Source organism: Leptonychotes weddellii, chromosome 2 (assembly GCF_054177405.1).
Source record: "Leptonychotes weddellii isolate Sample4059 chromosome 2, ASM5417740v2, whole genome shotgun sequence".
NCBI classification, from domain to species: Eukaryota; Metazoa; Chordata; class Mammalia; order Carnivora; family Phocidae; genus Leptonychotes; species Leptonychotes weddellii.
The window spans coordinates 65,027,509-65,048,180 of NC_138370.1; the positions used below are offsets into that span (position 1 = coordinate 65,027,509).

Genomic DNA, 20,672 nt, shown 5'->3' on the forward strand with positions numbered 1-20,672 from the left:
GAGTTAAATTTACAGATTTAAGAGCTCTGTTAGTGTCATGCTATATTATAATTTTTGTTTCTTTCATTAGATGAAAAACTCCTTGAGGTCAGGAGACGATTTCTTGTTAACTTTATTCTGTAGTGCTTAGTAATGTCATAATCATAATAAAATATTTGATATTTGTTGAATAAATCAGTGTATTTACCATATTTAAGTAAAATTTCCCTTAAAATTGAGTTTTGATTCATTGAAAAGTATTTAGTTAAAGAACAGACATAATTTTGTTTAATGAGTATTCTGTTCAGTTATAACGATGTGAAAGACGTTAGCCTTTATACATAGGCTTCAAACCCTTATTCTGAACTCTTATCCTGTATTTACTTGTTTTAAAGAAAGTGATACATATTAAACCCCTTTCACCTGATGAACCTTGGGTTGCAAAAGATCTCATTAAAAGAGTTACAACTGATTACTTCTTATGAAGAAATCAAGTTTGTGCATTGTAGATTTTCCTCTTTTCGTAGATTTATATCTGTCACCTTTAAGTCACTAGCTTCAGAAACTTAGCATCGATTCAGACATCATATCTTGTTCTAACAAAAATATGAACAGTTGGTAGCTCTTACAAATGATGTGCTTACCTAAATGTATTAATACCTTGTATGTCAACGTTTCATGAAGGAAACAAATCTATATCTGAGTAGAAAGATATTCACCATTTTGTTTCAAAATGCTAAAAGTTCCTTGGTAACAGATTTGCAAAGTGTATTAAATTAAATGTTGAAATTTTGATATGCTGTAGATAAATCATTCCATTTTCTTTGTAACCAACCTTATTTTTTCCAATGAATATAGGACTTTTGGGTCAATTGGCTTCTTTAAGATCAGTTTATATGTATTATGGTCCAACTACGATCAAAATATATTTCAACCTTTCATAATGTTACCCCTCCTTTTTATTTTTATATATGTTTATACCTCATCCTTAGAAAGTACTTAGAAAATAAGTGAATGTAAATTGCCTCTGAGCTTGTTATTGTCATTGTTTATGACCTTTTGATTATGAATAAGTGAGAATCAATAGGGTAGTGATTAACATTGGGATAAAAAGATAGGCTTCCATTATAGTCACCTATTTTTGCTTTAGAGCTGCTGTGACTGTTTTGTCCTTATAATATTCAGAGACTGTGAGTGTAAGTGTTCTGTATTGAAATGCTCAGAATTAATTTTATGTGCAGTAGAAGCAGTTGACTTTATAAGAAGGAACTAGAGACCTTTGAGCATGAGAGGAAGTCTGTGAGAGTTAGAAAAGTTAGTTCAAGATTCAAGCTATATTAACTGATTTTGGAAAATTTTAAATGCACTTAAATAACAGTGTTAAAATACTTGAAATCAGCTTACTAACTGTGCTAATGTGGTAAAAATATTTATCATGTTACCTGATTTAAATTTTTATAACAGATATCTTTTATAAGATGGAAGTGTTTCTTTCTAAAACAGCAGCAAAAACATTAAAAAATAAATCAGACTAAAGTACTGCATTTTACTTTTAGAAAATAAAATATTTAAGTTGATTTGTGAGTGAACATTAATTGATCTTTATTTAAGTCTGGATGCAGACCTTTCCAATATTAATTTAAAGGGTTTTCTTACAACTGAAGAGAAGCATTAATTTAACCTTAGATGTAGGATTTATTCTGAAATACTGGTGTCCTGTTGATTCACCAGCACACGAGTTTTTAGAAAACATAACCTTTTAAGGTAAATTTTGTGGAACTGGCCGTACACCCTGTGGCTTAGCAGTCTAGTCAGAAGGATGATACCATGCTGACTATATAACTAGATCTTTGAACATTATTCTCTAGGGTGGTAAATGCAAAACAAAGTAATACCAACTGGCACTTAATTCTGCAAGTTCCCTGCTGATTGGGGTATTCATTGAAATAGAACTCTTCCTGACAGGAAGTCAGCCTATGAGTATGGAGACATCTGAAAATAAAGTGTGCTTTAATTTGGCACCCTGCCATTTTACAACTGCTCTTTTTAAAATTGGGATTGGGGAGAGAGTTAGCAAAAAGGAAGAATACATGAATGGGAATAATCTAAGCATAACCTTTTTCTTTGGCTTTTATGTAATTATGAATACAAGTCGGTGTCTCTGTTTCTCAGCAATTATTGCTTGTTTTTTCTTAGTCCTTTTCTCTGTTATTTCAAATTAATCTGCTGAAATTGAAGTATTACAGAAAGGCTAGGTTAAAAGCATAAAGTATAAAGCTTGAGATTGTTTTGTTTAGTATCACTCTGATAACTTGTGTTTACTATCAGACTCTGATAACTTGTGAAGACTGAGCTGTATTCCCATACCATGTATTTTTTCATAAATATTATATAATTTAATGGATTTAATCAGAATATTCAGAGTTCTTAGGATTCGGATTTAAATTTTGCTTTCTGAAATGTTTACACTGTTTGGCTCAGATGTCTCTGAGATAACACAGTTATTTTGTACTTTAATACCTGAAACATAGATTTAATACATAATAACATAATTTAGGAGGAGATAATGGTTATGTATTAATAATTGCACATGTATTACATCTATTATGCATTTCTTGGGCAGCTATTTTTAGTTAAGCTGCCATTTTTAGTGTGAAAGCATGTATGCAGTTTTAAGAAAATCTGAAGTTTGAACTTTGATTTAGGCCTGAATGAAGTAAGAATCAGAATCCTGAAGGCTATTTGTTTGTTTTTCTAGCAATAAATTCCTCAGCTGCTGGAGGTAGACTAGATAGAGGAGACTGTTGTCTCCCTCATGGGCAACAAAAGAAGAAAGGAAAAGGACGTCTTGGACAGGATCTTAAGAAGAGGCAGAGGCCAGGGAAATACTGTGATGATAGATTATGAGTTTCAATAAATTTTTTCCTCTGCCGCTTATTAACTCTGTAATCTTGGGCAAATGACTTCACTTACTTGAGACTCAGTTTCTTGAGTGGAATGGGTGTAACAGAGATTGTATTAGATAACCAAGAAAGTATATAAAACAGTTCTTAGAGCAAAGTAGGTTGTACATTAAAGTTAATCTGTCAGCGTGAAAAGTGTTGTGTCTGGGCTCTGAGTACCTATGCAATAAAGAATTAAGAGATCTGCACCAAAGTGAAAGCAGAAAACAGTTTTATTAAAGCAGCGGTACGCTCTTTAGAGAGTGGGATGCTTCCCTGAGGTGGAATTGGCCCATAGGTTGTTTAGGATTGGATAATATTGGGGGTCTCTGCTCTGGGAAGAGCTGGGATGTACAGTGGGGGGTGGTCTCTAATGGAGGCTGCTTCCAGTCATTTAGGGCACTCCTCCCAAAGGTTGAGAAGAGTTTTCTGCCCTACAAGGTTTGTACCTGAACTGTCCTATCAGCCTTTCCCTGTGGAGGTGGGGCAGTACCTGCAATGCAAATGTATTATAATGAGTCTAGGGGTTACCCTGGGGCAGAGGTGGAAGAGGGGAGCACATGTTCTGCACCTGTGGCTCTTGGTCTGTTAGCCCCAGGGTCTTGGAAGCCACAAGGTCAGGATGTTGTGCTTTATAACTGTCCTTACCTACAGCTCCTGTCTCTAATTCTCCCCTCAAGGACTTGGGTTTCTGTCTTGGGGCATTCCTTCCACTACTCATATCTAGCTTCTACCTAACAAATCTAGTGTTTTTAACAGCATACAAAATCTTCTCCCTTTGTTCAGTATTTTAAGTGACTCTTGTTTTCTTTTTATGAGATTAATTTGATTTTTTTAGATCTTTGCCTCACAAATTCAATCCACCATTTTCTGTAGTGTCTCTTTTAATATTTTCTTTCATTTCAATGGCTATATGCTGAGTCTAGTCTATTTTAAAACATGTTGAACCATAGAATATTAGAGCTAGGAGAGTTCTCATAGATAAGCAGTTTTTGGCATTTTCCAAGTAGACATGGTTAATGGGTAACATTTTCCATAGGATCCCAAAGGTGATTCTACCATTTTCTGTGCTAGCTATAGTGATAGCTCTTTTTAGGAAAGCCAGTAAAGTATAGTTGATCCTTGAACAACACTATTTGAACTACGTGGGTCCACTTATATGACTTTTTGATACAGTACTGTAAATGTATTTGCTCTTCCTTGTGATTTTCTTAATTACATTTTCTTTTCTCTAGCTTTCTTAATTGTAGGAATATATTATATAATGCATGTAACATATGAAATATGTCTTAACTGACTGTTTAATCAGTAAGACTTCTGGTCAGGAGTGGGCTATTAGTAGTTAAGTTTTGGGGAGTCAAAAACTATTGTGGATTTTCAGCTGTGTGGGGTCAGTGCTCCTAACTCCTGCATTGTTCAGGGGTCAACTGTATACCTGAATACAAGTGAGATTATAAGGATTACTGCTCTAATGACTTTTAAGGGTCTTTTTTGTATACTTCAGCCCTTTAAATTTATACTACATTCCTTTTTTTTTTTAAGGGGGGGAGGGGCAAGGAAGAGAGAGAATCTTAAGCAGGCTCCACATCCAGCACTAGCCCAATGCAGGGCTTGATCTCACAACCCTGAGATCATGACCTGAGCCAAAATCAAGAGTTGGACACTTAACTGACTGAACCACCTAGGCGCCCCTTACTACATTGCTTTCAATACACCCTCTGTGTTACCATAGTTGAGAAATATGTTACTAACAGTTAATCTAGTTCACTGATGATTAACTTTTTTTCCTGGCCAAATATATCATTATCATTAACAGTTGTTTATGATGAGTTTCAACTTGAGTCCTATCAGAATGAGGGAAACAGTAAGGGACAAGAGGAGGTATCACTTGAAAAAAGCCTCTGTAAAAAATCACAGATTATGATCCAGTTATTCCTTTATTAGTGAAATGACCTTTCTCCTTTCTATTGATTTTTACCTCCTTCAGTACATTCTGACAAATTTACTTTCCTGGGAGAATCTCTTTAGATTTCCTAAGAGAAGCTGTGGTTTACTGTCTTGTCAAATTCAAACTCCTTTGTCTTATTTTCAAGGTCTCTAATAGCTGTTTTGTTTTATTTTATATTTACTTCTATCCTGCCTTGTGAGTAGCATTCAGATATTTGACATATGTGTTTTGCACATCATGCCATTTTCTTGGTAGTTTATCAAAAACCAAACTCCCTAACCCTAAACCTGTTCTCCACATTGTCCTGATACTTTCCTTTCCACATTGTGCATTTACATATAGTGAGTCTGATAATATACTAATGTCCTAAATAGTGGGTGTACACTGCATTCTTTTTCGATAGTAATTATATGTTTGTTTGTTTGTTTTAAAGATTTTGTTTATTTGACAGAGAGAGACACAGCGAGAGAGGGAACACAAGCAGGGGGAGTGGGTGAGGGAGAAGCAGGCTTCTCGCTGAGCAGGGAGCCCGATGCGGGACTCGATCCCAGGCCCCTGGGATCATGACCTGAGCCGAAGGCAGACGCTTAACGACTGAGCCACCCAGGCGCCCCAGTAATTATATGTTTTTGAAAATTATTTGGAAACATCATTAGGCATTCAATTAAAACAGCGGTATTTTCTTTTTTTATAAAGATTTTTTTTTATTTTTAAGTAATCTCTACACCCAACTTGGGGCTCAAACCCACAACCCTGAGATCAAGAGTTGCATGCTCCACTGACTGAGCCAGCCAAGAGCCCCAAAACAGAGGTCTTATTTTATTGGGTCTCTTGGTTTGTCAGTTTATTCTTGTTATCAGTTGCTACATAGTTGAAGGCAAATTTAATTTTGGTTTCTTACTCTTCCTTTTTTAGAGGAAAGATGATCTATTCCCTTACCTTAAGAAGCTTATATATTTGCTTGATCAGAATTTATCTCATCATATTCATATCTATTCCAAAGATTCATTATTGTTTTGTAGCACTAATCTAATTTGTGAGAATAGGGTCCTATTTGCTAGTATTGTAAGTTAAGAAAAAAGAAAGTTGGTCGGTAGCAATGAGAAAGTAAATAATGGGGGAAATTTTTTTAAAGAAGCTTTCTATTTCTTATCAGTCTTTACTCCAAGTCTGGACTGCTGCCTTACTTATTTGGACATTTGGCAGTGGTATCTCTCCTTTGCTGCTAATTGTAAGAAGTTGCCCTATGTGATATCTGCTTGTTACTAGTGGCTCCACAGCCCAGCCTTCAGTTTCATGTAGCCTGGTAGGCTTTGTACTTTGCAAACTAAACGGACTTTCTGGAACTGAAAACAAAACCAATCATAACTCAGTCACTCTTAGAGCCAACACTTGGAGAAGTTGGCTTGTTTAAAAATTTTTCCAGCTCTTGTCATAATATACTGTTTTTTAAAAAAATGTTTTTATTTCTCTGGATTTTGACTTCTTTGAACTTGTTAGTAAACTTCACTTTTCTTCAACTTGCTGTTTCTGTTGTTTTAATTTGATTTTTCTAGTGATAGAATGAAAAATGGCTCTTCAAAAATATCCATGTCAAATCCCTGGAATCTGTGTGAATGTTACCGTATTTGGAAAAAGGATATTTTGTGTGTGATTAAGTTGAAGATTTTGAGATAAGGGGATACTCCTGAGTTGTCTGGGTGGGCCCTAAAAGCCATCACATCTATCCTTAAAAGTGAGAGTCAGATGGTTATTAAGAGATAGGCACACAGTGGTGCCTGGGTGGCTCACTTGGTTAAGCATCTGCCTTCAGGTTCAGCTCATGATTTCAGGGTCCTGGGATTGCGCCCCAAGTTCGGCTCCATGCTCAGCGGGGAGCCTGCTTCTCTCTCTCCCTCTGCCCCTCCCCATGCTCGTGCACTTGCTCTCTCTGTCAAATAAATAAATAAAATCTTAAAAAAAAAAAAAAAAAGGAGGCACACAGAGAAGGCAATGTGAAGATGGAACAGAGAGCAATGTGGCCGCAAGCCAAAGAATGCTGACAGCACCAAAAGCTGGAAAAGCAAGGAATACATTCTACCTTAGAGCCTCCAAAAGGGGAGCAGCTTTGCTGACACATTGATTTTAGTTCAGTGAAACTGATTTTGGATTTCTGGCATCTGGAAGTGTGAGAGAAAAGACTTAAAGTTTGTGGCAATTTGTTATATCAGCCACAGGAAATTAATCTATCTAGCAGTGCTTTGATTATCTCTGAGTGTTCTTAGTGCAGTGCTCCTCTTGCCTTCACCTAACAGTGTATGGTTTCTTTAACAAGCATCTGAATGTCTGTTATTTGGAAAATTGAATCAGGTAGTGTTGAGAAATCAAAGAGATAGAGAGTACCACCTTTAAAATGTTTCACCATAGTTGAGGAGACAAATACCAATTTGTGAAGTTACTGACCCACACCCCCCAAAAGTAAAATAAGCTAATATTGCATGTATTCCTGATAGATATGAAATTGATAGGAATAAAATATTGCTACAGAGATGTGTTATTGATTCTATATTTCATCAGTCCTGATTTATTTGTGCATCAAAACTGGGTTATCAAGTATTTCATTGTATCACTATTTCAGTTAATGTTTTGGTCAAAGAATGGCCTATATGATGATATTTATCCCAACATATGTTAGGACTTCTGCATTATACTTAAAGTTGATATCAGCTAAACTCATATTGGTGCATTGATAAATATTTGAAAGAGTTAAGGAATCGTTCTAGACTGAAAAGTCGTCGTCTTCTTTACCAGGAGAGTCATTAAGCATACTGTAATTGGCTACACTTTGTGGCTGTCGAGAACTATAACAGGTTACTGTAGCATGCAGTATATGTGTCTTAGATAGTATACTTTAAGATCAGGACCAAAGCTTTATAGATAGGTATAGGATGAATTTGGAAAAACTTAATTCTAAAGAATCATCATTTCATAGCATAAACATAAAAGATATGTTATTTGCCCCTAATGAATGTTAAAATGAATGCGATGCTTTGCAGCTATTTTTCACTTGATGTAATAACTGCACTGACATTGAAATCTCACTTTATATTAACATTAAGAATTTACTCAATGAACACATAGTATCGGTTTACAGTGGTCACTGTTTAGAGTGGAAAACCCCAAATGGTTAAACAGCAGGAGAGTTCTCTGTTTTTAGTTAAAAACTGCTGTTTTCTATATGCCTTATTTACTACATGTTTAATTCTTAATGTTGTGTGCTGTGGGATCGGGCATGCAAAAGTCAGCAGAAAGAGTTCTGGTTTTTACATCTAGAGCTATTACTTGCTGTACAATAATAAAGGCACTATTTTATTGGGTTACTTGTAATTAACTTCAGCACTAGGCATTCATATAAATCATTCGTAATCTGTTTTCTTTAGATTTTTATTCTTTTAAACTGGTTTAATGTACTTGCTTTCTGTTATCTTTTTTACATATGGTTTGAGGTTGTAATTGGTTTTTGGAATTAGGCTGTCAGAATCCACCATATATGTGAATTCAAGAAATGATTGAGGCAAGCTAATGAATTTTGTATGATATTTTATAGAGATTTGTTACTGAAATATTCTGTAGTAGTATTGTTTTGTTGTGAACCTTAATAAATAATCATTCTCTCATGTTAAAAAGTGTCTACACATTTGAAAAGTTAAAATGGCAGCAATTATTAATTAGAAAATACTTATCCTTTTGGTGTCTTTCAAAATCCCAAAAAGCATAGACATGAGATTTCTTATAACTCCTGTTAATTTTCTGACATTTTTAAAATTTTAAACATTTGAATCTTCATATATTTTCCACAATATTATCTGAAAATGCCATTTTATAGATTGATTAGTAATTTATATTATTCTGTGCTTGTAGCTTTTTATGATTATTAGTTGAAAATGGAATAAAAATGCAATAGAGGCAGACTTTTTTGGATAAAAAAGCATTTAAAGAAACATGTATGTCTAGCTGAGTTCACAGTATATGTTAATTAAAACTAAATATTATAAAACAAAACTTTGCCTCTAAAACTACCTTCATTTCATAAATATTTACAGTGATCTGTAGAAAGAGTTTAGAGGTATAAGATAATTTTATTTTCTCCCAAAACAGAAAATCTTGATGATCTGATAAAATGAGAGGTATATTGAGGTGTGGGGAATGGGAAAAGCTGTTTTCACCCAAGTCAGGAAAGCAGTGCTTTTAAAAATAATGCAGTTGGTAAATATTTTTTTATTGTTGCTGAGTACACTAGAGGGTTTAAAAATCTTTTAAAAATAATTAGCCATTTTATATAGTTTTAATGGAAGTCTTTCATGTTTCCTCTCCAGCAGTCTCTAATGAACACTCCCTGTAATTTCAGTGCAGGCTTTGAGATTCCCTAAAGACTTGACTTCAGACCTCAAAGGGCAGCAATTGCCATATGTCTGGAGAACTGGAGTTGCCAAATAGACTGACCATGTACTAATAGGACACATTTATATAGCTCTTGAATGTGAAGCCCTGATATAAGCTTAATGATGGTCATCTGTTGAGAGGTTGTAACTGGAAAGGGTTAGAGCAACTTTTGTCACCTTTATTGAAATTGAGATTTCTGTATTGATCAGTAAAAGATCTTGGCTAAATTGATTCCAGTTTGGAAGTTATTTGAAGGATTATTATTGGCTGGAGAACATGTTTTTCCTAAAAAGTTTAAAAACAGATTTTTAAGGGGACTTGTAAATGTATTAATTTTAATGTATGCTTAAACACAATGGTAAGAGGATTATTGTTTTTATTATTTACAAATAATTTAAAACTATTTGTAGTACTTACATAATTGATTGCATGGTTATCTCAGTCTTTCGGATTTTTAAACTTTTGCATTCTTTATTTTGTAAACCCAATAAATGTGTTCTAAATATTCAATTCTTTGCTTATAGTTCACAAAAATATTTGTTAAATAAGCAATTGTAAAATTGAAACATTTGCCAATTCAACTTTAATAGACTTTTTCTTTTCTGTTTTTCTTAACTCTGTAATGATCTGTATATATATATTTCATTTATAAACTGAGCTATAATATCTGTACAAATTAGATGTACATTTTAAAAGTGTATGTCCACAGAAATCATTGAAACCAAAACTTTCCAAAGGGCAACATTTTATTCTATCTCAGGTAATGATTTGTTTTACCCTCTAAGGAGACAATGGAATAAAACCTGTCCTTTTCTATTATGCCGTACTCTTTTCCTGGTATGTGGTTACTCGATTTTGTGTTAGATAAGCTGTTGAGAGAGTGCTGACATAAAGTGCAAACACTGCTGAAAAGTTCTTGATCGTTTACTTTGAGCACTTAAGATTACTATATCTTGACCATGAACAAGTTTTCTCTAGTTTTGACCTTTAGTCCTGTGTATAATGTGGTTCTCAATTTTGTGTTAATACATTCCCTTCGTTATTTGAGCTCTCCTCTGTGGCCTCCTTCCTTGACTCCTACTAGTGTTTCTGTCATCTACTTAGGGAATTGGAGCTATAGCCAACCAATTTGATTTATTTTACAAAGGCATGTATAACTAACATCTTAAAATATTAATATTGATATTTCATTGAAGAACACAAGCCTTTAAATCTTTATATATTTAATAGGGAAAATGAAATAGTTTGATATGAGTTTAGGTTTTTATTAACAAATTATTCTTCATTCCTCTGTTTATGTTTGAATCATTAAATCAATACTTACAAAAAAGAATATTTTATGATCAAAAGCAGTAGAGATAAAATTAATTTCATTTAGTAGGGTGTAGAATACTGACTTTAAAAAAATAATTCTTAATGGTTTATGATAAAATTATATTTTCATAAGTTTTTTAAACTCTTGCTTACCTATAAACCTGAACAGTACCTACTCATTGGACTGTATTCATAACGTGAGAAAGAGAGGGGGGAGGGGCAGAGGGAGAGAGAGTCCCAAGCAGACTCTGTGCTGAGTGTGGAGCCTGACACAGGGCCCGATCCCAAGACCCCAAGACCACGACCTGAGCCAAAACTAAGATTCAGCACTCAACTGACCGCCATCCACGTGCCCCTATATTTTCATATTTTTGATACCAGTATTTGTAGGACTTGAATGCTTGTTCAGGTTATTTAGAGATATTTCACAATATTTTGGATAAATACCTGTTGTCTAGTTAGCGTACAATTTTAATACTTAAGCTGAAAAACAGCAGTTCCTGGCCTCAGTTTTTCTTCTCCCCTTTGATTCTTACTTTCTGGAAGGAGCCATATTCACTAAATCTTAGTTGTTGAGTCTGCCACGGATCTTCATATTTCTAAATGATTTAATTAAGCTATTTCTTGATTTTTCTATTTTAGACATTATCTGGTGATGTCTTCTATGGAAGATGACCATTGAATTACATATATTGTTCTTTCTTTCCACTTCACATTTTCTGTTGTTTCCAGTACAGTTATATCATAATATTTTGTTAAAACCATACTTACCATTTACATTATTATGACAATGTAAGTATTCACAGCAGAGCTATAAAATGTATCAGGATTACCCTCCTTTTCTCCCTCCCTTCCTTCCTTTCTTCCTCCCACTTGCTTGTCTCTCTTTCATATTATTCTTCTGGAATTAATAATTTCCTACTTTTTTGTTTATTTAAATTTCTCTGTACCCACCACAAATTTATTTCTAAATTTTCCACTGGAATCATAAAACTTGTGCCAATGTGATTAAACACACTTATTATCTATTGATTCAAATGTTTTTCTTAGAGATGTAGTACCTGTAGTTCTCTATTTTTCTCTTCCAATCTGGATTGGTTACTCTTTAGGTCTGTCGAAAGCTGTTATCTGGAGGTTTCTTTTATTATCAACCCAGAATTTTCCTCTTCCCTCTTAAGCTGCAGTGTCTATCTTCTGCCCACAGTGACCTTCAAATTTGTAAGGTGCTGGTCACTGTTCTAGCGCTGGAAATATAGTAGAGAATTAAAAAAAAGGGAAAGGTAGAAATGAAATCTGGTGGGTAATAAGTATGTCCTCAGAAGAATAAAGCAGAGCAGTTATGGAGGATGATAATGGGGTGTCTTAATTTTGATGAGACTTCCTTTTTACTTTCTTGAGAAAGAATGCATAAGGGGTAGAATTTTTTAGACATTGCTTGTGTGAAACTTTTTTTTTCTTATTTTGACCTTTAAGTTTGATCAATAGCTTATTTGGATATTGGTATTAGAGGCTGAAAATTATAATCTTTCCAAATTTTTTCTCCCTGGTGGCTTTCAGTATTTTTATTATTTTAAAAATTATTGTTGTTACTGCATTATGTCTTTGGTGTGGGTGGATCTTTTAAATTCATTATCTTTGGTATTTTATGTAAACCTTTTAGTCTGAAAAAGTATATACTTATGTTCAGATAAATTTTCTTGAATTATTTTTATGGGAATTTCTTGCTTTCTGTTTTTTCTAATTTTGTTTCTAGAACTTCTGTTAATTAGTTAGATGTTGAACTATCTGGATTAGTTTTCTGATTTTCATATCCATTTCCATTTGTTTTTTCTTTATCTTTTATTTTACTTACTAAGAGGCTTGCTCAACATCTTCCAGTACTTTTAAAATTTTTATTTGAAATACTTTTAATTTCTAAGAGCATTTTCTAGTTTTCTATTTTTTGTTGTTGTTTTGGGGAGAGGCAAGAGCTGTGATGGTTAATTTTATGTGTCAATTTGACTGAACCATGGGTGTCTAAATATTTGGTCAAACATTATTCTGGGTTTTTCTTTGAGGGTGTTTCTCAATAAGATTAACATTTAAATTGGTAGGCTGAGCAGAGGAGATTGCCCTGCCTGATGAGAGTCGGCCTCATCCAGTCAGTTGAAGGCCTGACTAGAACAAAAAGTCTTACCATCCCCCATGGAAGAGAGAATTCCACATGCTTGACTGCCTTGGAACTGGGATATCAACTTTTTCCTGCCTTTGGACTTGAACTGAAACACTGGCTCTTTCTGGAATTTGAGCCTGTTGGTTTTCCTGATTCTTAGGCTTTTTGACTTGGGGTGTAACTACAACATTGGCTCTCCTGGGTATTCTGCTTGCCAGTGTGAGCCATTTCCTTAAGATAAATAAAATTTTTATCTCCATACTATTGGTTCTGTTTCTGTGGAGAACTCTAAACTCTAGTATAGGGGCAGAGAGATACTGGTGAGTAAGACAGAATTTCTGCCCTGATTGTTTTACCTGAAATATTTTCTTTCTAATGGTATAAATTATATTTTTCTTTAGTCTTCTGTCCACACCCCCTTAACAATATTGTCTGTTTTTGGAGTCTTTTTTTCCCTGACTATTTCTTTGGTGTCGGTCATTCATGCTAGTCTTTCCTGTAATGACTGGTAATCCTTTGCTATCTGCTCATATTTAAGTGTAACACACAAAAAATCCATGCAACTGTGTGTGAGTTGTCTACTGGTGATGAATGAGCTGTCTTTGCCATTGATAGACCCTTAAATATTATGGATTCTCATTTTCCTCAGAGAAAACGTCTTTAATATTGTTTTGGAGTCTCATAATTTAGTATCCTTTCAAGTTATTTGATTTTTACAGTTAGGCTTTTTACAATGTGCAGAAGTTGACTTCTCTGAAAAGTAAACTTTTAATGCTTTACTATGGTGGGGATGACCATAAAGTATGGGGAGAGGATCTGGAATTCTGTGTTTCATATACTACTTTTCATTCATTTAAACTATTTTTATCCCTGTTTCTCAACATCTTCACATGATACTTAGTGACTTCAACTCTTGGCCCCCCTAGAGTTCTGCAACAAGCATTGATTGGCTTCCTCAAATTGATTTTTCTCCAGGTTGTAGAGAAATTTTTTACCCTCTCTCATATGCAGTTGTCTATTTTTAATTTATTTTTTATTACTTTTGTTCTTAACTTTTACTGTTTAACCTGAAGTATATACCTCTGTCTTTTTTTTTTTTAAGAGTAAGAGAGTTTAGTAATTAGCCCACCAGAATAAAAAATTGATAGTACATTTAATGTCAACATTGATGATTTTCCCCCTCACCTTAAAAAAAAAAAAAAAAAAAAAAGGTGGCAGCCTGGAGTATATGTAGTCTGTCTTGACAATTTGTGGCCTTACTTTATTTACTTTAGAACATGATAATATTTTGGAATTACTTTTAAAATCTAGGTAAGTTTATGTAGTAATTCAAGACACAATAATATATTGTAGATTATTGAATTTATATAAAACTGTCAAGTTTACTTTAAGGAAGATAGAATTGTATTAAAATAATATAAATTAATACATAGCACATTAATTGGTGCCCCTTTTCTCTATATTTATTTGTTGATGATAGGGAGGAATAGACTTAATTTGGTTAATGAACTCTTCTTTTTTCTTTCCCCCACCCTAAGAGAAGACTTTTATCACCAAAAGCATATATTTGAAATTTGGTGGAATACTGTATTTATTTAATAAATTTCACTAATATGTATTATCTTTGTTGTTGATGTTGCATGACTTAAGAGCATTAGTAAGTATATTTTAGTAAAAATTGACTTATCAACAATTATAGCCTTAGGAAGTGATAGTCAATTAAATACAGCTTAGAACAGGTATGAAATTATTGACTCACTTGTGCTTTGAGTCCTTCCTCTCCAAAGTGCTGAAATGTGTTTTGAAATTACTTAGTTGCATTAGTGGTTGGATTTGAGGCTTTTAACGTGTTTTTCACCAATACCTTTGGGAAAAGAATAACCAAGACCTTTAAATGTACTAGCATTTTCCATCACTATACAATTGTAAATACTGTGATGAAATACTGAAATGATCATGTAAGATGATAACCGTTAAGCTTTTCTTTCAACTATTAAAACTCACTAAAGGTTACATTGAGCTGTGGTTTATGAAATTGTTTAGACTAACACCTTCTTTGATAATTGCCTCAGAAGTGGAGAAAAATGCTTTAGGATAGCATGATTAATGAATCTCCTTTTCAGTTTTGGCAACTTCTTAAAGGATTGTAGATAAAGTTTTAGTATTGAGAAAACTTGTTGGGTTGACTAACAGCTGGGTTTATTAAAATTTTAATTTTCTCTTATGGACTTACTATTTTCATCTGGGTTATTAAATAATTGCAGTATAGCTGACACACAGTGTTATATTAGTTTCAGGTGTACAGCATAGTGATTTGACAACTCTGTACATTATGCTGTGTTCACCACAAGTGTAGCTATCAGCTGTCACCATGGAATGTTGTTATAATACCATGGAGTTACTAATTCTTACCAGCATGTATTTATGTAGCTGGTGTGTGATATTAAATGTTAATAACTTATACTTAGGAATAGATTATAGACAAAACTCAATGATATCTTTGAGAATTGTGAGATTTTTATAACAATACCCAAAAGTATGAATAAGATTTGTATTTTCATTTCTTTTCTCATATGGTCTAATTATTTTTTAACTAGCGAAAAAGTTTTACTCTAGGTGGTAAGATAGCAATTATAATAAGTTAACAAATACAGGTTTATAGATGATGCTTGGGAAAGCAAGAAGTCTAGTAGTAGCGATAATAAATCTGTCTCTCTGAGCTTCTGTAAAAATTGGACTCTTCTACTTCTATATGGACCTTCACGTCTAATTTGTTTTTAATTTAAAAGAAAAAAATATTTTGTGTGACATACCAATTTGAGTTCAGGTCACAAAAATTTTTAGATGGTGAATTTTCTGTAGTTGTAGTAATTTGAACTGGTGTTCTATCTGACCTAAATCATGCTGTTTAAAGTGTTTGTGAAATTTAAATGGCATACTTCCTGATTTTACATTATAATTAAAATTACTTTATATACATTAATGAAAATAAATTGATGTTTCCTGTCTACTTAAAATTTAAGTCTCTCTACTGTTACCTATTTCAATCCATGTGGAGTTTTTAGTTTTCTATGACCTATATAATAAAAATGCCCACCTGTTGCAGTTTTAGACAAAATGGATTTGAGAAAAAAATACTATTAGTACATACTTGTTAAAATAAAATGTCTGATCTGAAGAATTATATATACTATATTCTCTTGCTTTTCTTTCTGATATTTTCTAGCAAGAAAAGTAACTTCCTTTAGTTTCTTTTAACTAAGGTTAATTTTCATTTTCAAATTTTCCTTCAGGTTAAGTGATCTAAATGAAAACTCAGTCAGTTTAAGGTCTTGCCTCCTCATAATCTGGTGCTGTATCAAATTTCTAAGTGGCCTGCCGAGAGTGCTATGTTAGGTATAAGAGCTGAGAAGTGAGCATATGCTTCTGTTCTTGACTATGGTGTCCTTTGAGGTGTCACCATCCCTTTTGATTCCCTGCTGTCTATCAGCAAAGGTCACAGCTGTGTTCTCCTCATCCCCTCAAAGCCCCTGTTACTGTACATTTTTCTGGAATAATTTTCTGATTCTTCCTATGGCATGAGATATTTCAAGGCTGTCTTAAAGGTCCATTTGGCCATTGTATTTGTCTCCATCTACTATTCCTGCACATTACTAGGTTTAGGAAAGCTTTTTGAGACTTGATACCTGTCTTTGCTGTGCCTGGAAAGTAAGCTGTGGGATCCTCTGTACCAGGATCAAAAACCTTACCCGAGGGTTCTGCTTTAATGTTTGTAAATTACTGAATCATAAAATAATATAGCTTAAAGAAATTTTGAAAGAGAGTATCTAAGACCTAGAGATGTCAAATGATTTGTCCATGGACATAACCTGTTAATGTCAGAATCAGTGAGAGAATATAGATCTCATGACTTCTTGTTCATTGCTCTTTCCTTAACAACACATTGCTTTATCTTCTCTTTTAGATCTAGCCAATTACTACTATCAAATTTCTGAGTGACTTTATATCTATTTTTCATTCTGTATATGTTGTTAATATTCTTATTGACACTATTCATGAAATAGAACCTTATACTACTCCAGAAACCAATATTGTACTGTATGTTAACTGAGTAAAATTAAAAAAAAAAACAAAAAAACTTATAATAAAATTGTGGTATGCAGCCATTTTAGTCCTGAGAACCACCTTGGGTTCTTTAAACATGAAAGAAAGCAGTACTAATTTAGGAATGAAAAGGAGAAATTAGAAGAGAAAGGATGAGGCTGAAAAAAAAATAGGAATTTGGAGTAACAGAGCAGTCGTCAGGGGTGAAAGTACATGTACTTTCAGACTCTTAAAGGTATTACATTTAGAATATATGAATATTTTTGATAGTAAAGGTAAGTACCCCAACATTGTCTTTTGTTTTGAGTTTATAAAAGAGCAAAAAAGATCAGTTGAGGGATATTATGTAGGTAGAATGTAAGGGGCTCCTTAGTTTTAAGGACCATAAAGATTATATATTTTCACTTATTTAAAATTTAATTTAAATATCTATATTTAAAAATAGATATACATGTGCATACACATACCCACACACATTCATACCTTGGCATTTGTCAACTCTAGCAATATTTCACACATACATGCACATATGGGCGCATGCATGGACATTTCTCAACTCTACCTACTTTTCAAGTCATGTAGGCCCAGCCTTACGGAGTAATGTTTATTTTATATATTTATATATGTTTTGAGTTGAATATTTATATATTTCTATGTGTTTTGAGATGATTCAAAAAACTCTTTTGTACATACTCTTCTGGTTTATTTCCTTCTTAAGCTTTTTAGTGGATAATTATTCATAAAGAATATAATAGACTTATACCATCTTCTGCTAATTCATAGGCTAGTGAACTATAGTTTTCCAGCTCAGAAGTAGTCTAGCCAAATTAACTGATCTTTCTTTTCTCTTTCTCAATTAATCATCAATTTTTGTGGTAGATGTGAGCTATTTACTGTGTACCAAACTATTTAATTCTGTCTTCCCCTTATTTGAGGAAGTCATGCATCTCTTTTCTTAAACAAAAACAGAAACCTCTCTCCTTGGTCTGTGCTGCCTTCCTTCCCAACTCCCAATATTTTCGTTGAATTAGTAGTATATAATGGTATAGGACAGCAAAATAAATATAGATAGGGCTTTTTGGCTTATATAGAATCAAATTGTTACTAACTTGTTTAATTTTTTTTTAAAGGATTTTATTTATTTATTTGACAGAGAGATAGAAAGAGAGCACAAGCAGGGGGAGCAGCAGGCAGAGGGAGAGAGAGAAGCAGGCTTCCCGCTGAGCGGGGGGCCCGATGTGGGGCTCGATCCCAGGACTCTGGGATCATTACCTGAGCCGAAGGCAGATGCTTAATGAACTGAGCCACCCAGGCGCCCCTAGTTTAATTCTGAATATCAACTATTCATGTGTACACAGGGTTGGCCTTGAGTAGGCAGCACATTTAACCAAACTTTTCCTTTAAGAGGTAAGGTATGAGATTGATATGGGTGATGTTTTTCATAATTGTTTTAAAAAAATAATCTGTTATGTGTTCAGCTATTTTCTTTTCTTTTTTTTTTTTTTTTTTAGGAGTGGCAGAATTCTATCCAGAAGAATGCAGGCCTTGCTTTTATTGAACTTGTCAACGAAGGAAGGTAATCTATTTTATATCCATTTATGTTTTACTTATAAATCTTACTGTATTTTTGCCACTGAAACTGACGTTTTTGGATACTGTATTGTTTTTGTAGTCACTAATGTAGTGGAGCTTAATTTCTACAAATAGGTCAATATTTAATTATTTTGTGGTTTTCTTCATGGTTACATGCTTAATGATAAAGTTCTGATCTTTATTTTTCGATAGGTAAGGCTGAGTTTGGCAAAAGTAATAGTAGTGATTTTGTTAGCAGATATAAGGAGAATGAATACTTATTTGGAGTTCCTACAAATTTAATTATATTTGTGAGCCCAATAATTAAACTTAGATGTCTATATTATCTCTCTTATGTCATGGCCTATCATAAAAGAGTGGGCTAACAAGTTTTGTTCTGTGTTGCAAAGTGATGCAAAAGTAGAGAAAGGGAGAAAGTTGGTAAGGTTTCCATTTAAAGATAGAAGAATTTAAGGAAAAGAAATTCAGTAGTAAGAAAGAAAAAGTGAAGCAAGTCCAGAGATGAAAAGAAAGCTACAAGGGAGAAAATAGATTGAAGAGAGTGAGAGAATTAAAAGGTAAAAGTAAATTGAGGAAATGGTGAGTGGACTCCTTTGAGTCTGTTTTTGTGGAAGTTGATTTTGGATTAATTGGACTGAAGACCCAGGGTATAAATTAAAAAGATGTGTGTAGCTGCCATTCAAATTTGTATTTTGCGAAAAATGGTTGTTGAGGAATGTTTCTTTATAGTGTTCTGGCTAGTGTTGAGACTGATGTCATCACTTTGGGAACTATTTGAACTAGTAACTAGGAATCCAGCATCTGTCTCGTCAATGTTACAGAAGAGGGCAAAAAAGTATGGATAACTTCACTTGACATTAAATACTTCTGAAATTCTTCTACTGAGCAAATAATTATACATGCTCACATACTAGTATTGGAAACCAATAAATAAACCTGCAATGGTAATGCCTTTTGCTAAATTCTGTTGTAGAAGTATTTAAATACATGTTAAAAGAAATACTTGACAGGGGCGCCTGGGTGGCTCAGTTGGTTGGGCGACTGCCTTCGGCTCAGGTCATGATCCTGGAGTCCCGGGATCGAGTCCCGCATCGGGCTCCCTGCTCAGCAGGGGGTCTGCTTCTCCTTCTGACCCTCTTCCCTTTTGTGCTGTCTCTCATTCTCTCTCTCAAATAAATAAAATCTTTAAAAAAAAAAAAAAAAGAAATACTTGACAGTTTAATATGGAAGAATTCGGTAAAACTTCCCCAGGGATTATGATTCTTGAGAGGTATTTTCTTTTTTAATTTTATTCTTTTTTTAAAATTTCTTTTCCAGTTTTATTGAGAAACTGGAAGTCTGTACGTTTTGACCACCTTCCTTCAAGTCCCCCTTTCTCTTTTTTCTGCCTCTGCTAACTATATGTCTGGTCTCTTTTTCTAGGAGTTTGGGTTATTTGTTTGTTTCTTAGATTCTACATGTAAGTGAGATTATGTGGTATTTATCTTTGTCTGAGTTATTTCACTTAGCATAATGCCTTCAGGTTCCAGTCATGTTGTTGCAAATGGTAGGATTTCCTCACTTTTAATGGCTGAATAATATTCCATTATATTTATTTATATCTCTGTCTTTCTGACTACTTCTTTGTCCATATATCAGTGGACACTTAATTTGTTTCCATGTCTTGGTTATTGTAAATAATGTTACTATGAAAATGGATATGTAGATAATCTTTTCAAGTGTTTTCATTTCCTTTGGATATATTTCTGGAAGTGGAATTGCTGGATCAGATGGTAGTCCTCTTTTTAATTGTTCCATCAACTTCCATACTGTTTTCCATAGTGTCTGTACCAGTTTATAGTCCCACAAAGAGTGCACAGGTGTACCCTTTTCTCCACATCTATGACAAGATTTGTTATCTCTTGTCTTTTTTTGATGGTGACCATTCTAGTAGGTGGGAGGTGATAGTTCATTATTGTTTTACTTTGCATTTCCCTAATGATTGGTGATGTTCACCATCTTTTCATGTATCTGTGGCCTTTCATATATCTACTTTGGAAAAATGTGTATTCAGGTTCTTTGCCTGTTTTTAAGTTGGGGTGTGTGTGTGTGTTTTGCTTTTGTGTTGTATGAGTTCTTTATATATTTTAGATATTAATCCCTTACCAGATATATTGGCTTGAAAATATTCCATTCCACAGGTTGTCATTTCATCGATGGTTTCTTTTGCTGAAGGGAA

General features: G+C 33.7%; 1 protein-coding gene across 4 annotated transcripts in view; it reads left to right on the plus strand.

Annotated features, from left to right (window-relative positions):
- The window catches only part of LRBA (LPS responsive beige-like anchor protein), a 736,795-nt gene that overhangs the window by 245,452 nt on the left and 470,671 nt on the right, over positions 1 to 20,672 (plus strand). For all 4 annotated transcript variants that reach the window (XM_081811769.1, XM_081811768.1, XM_081811770.1 and 1 more), the window contains one exon: positions 18,373 to 18,437. In XM_081811769.1, coding sequence (XP_081667895.1) covers positions 18,373 to 18,437 — 65 coding nt within the window. The remainder of the gene's footprint in view (positions 1 to 18,372; positions 18,438 to 20,672) is intronic.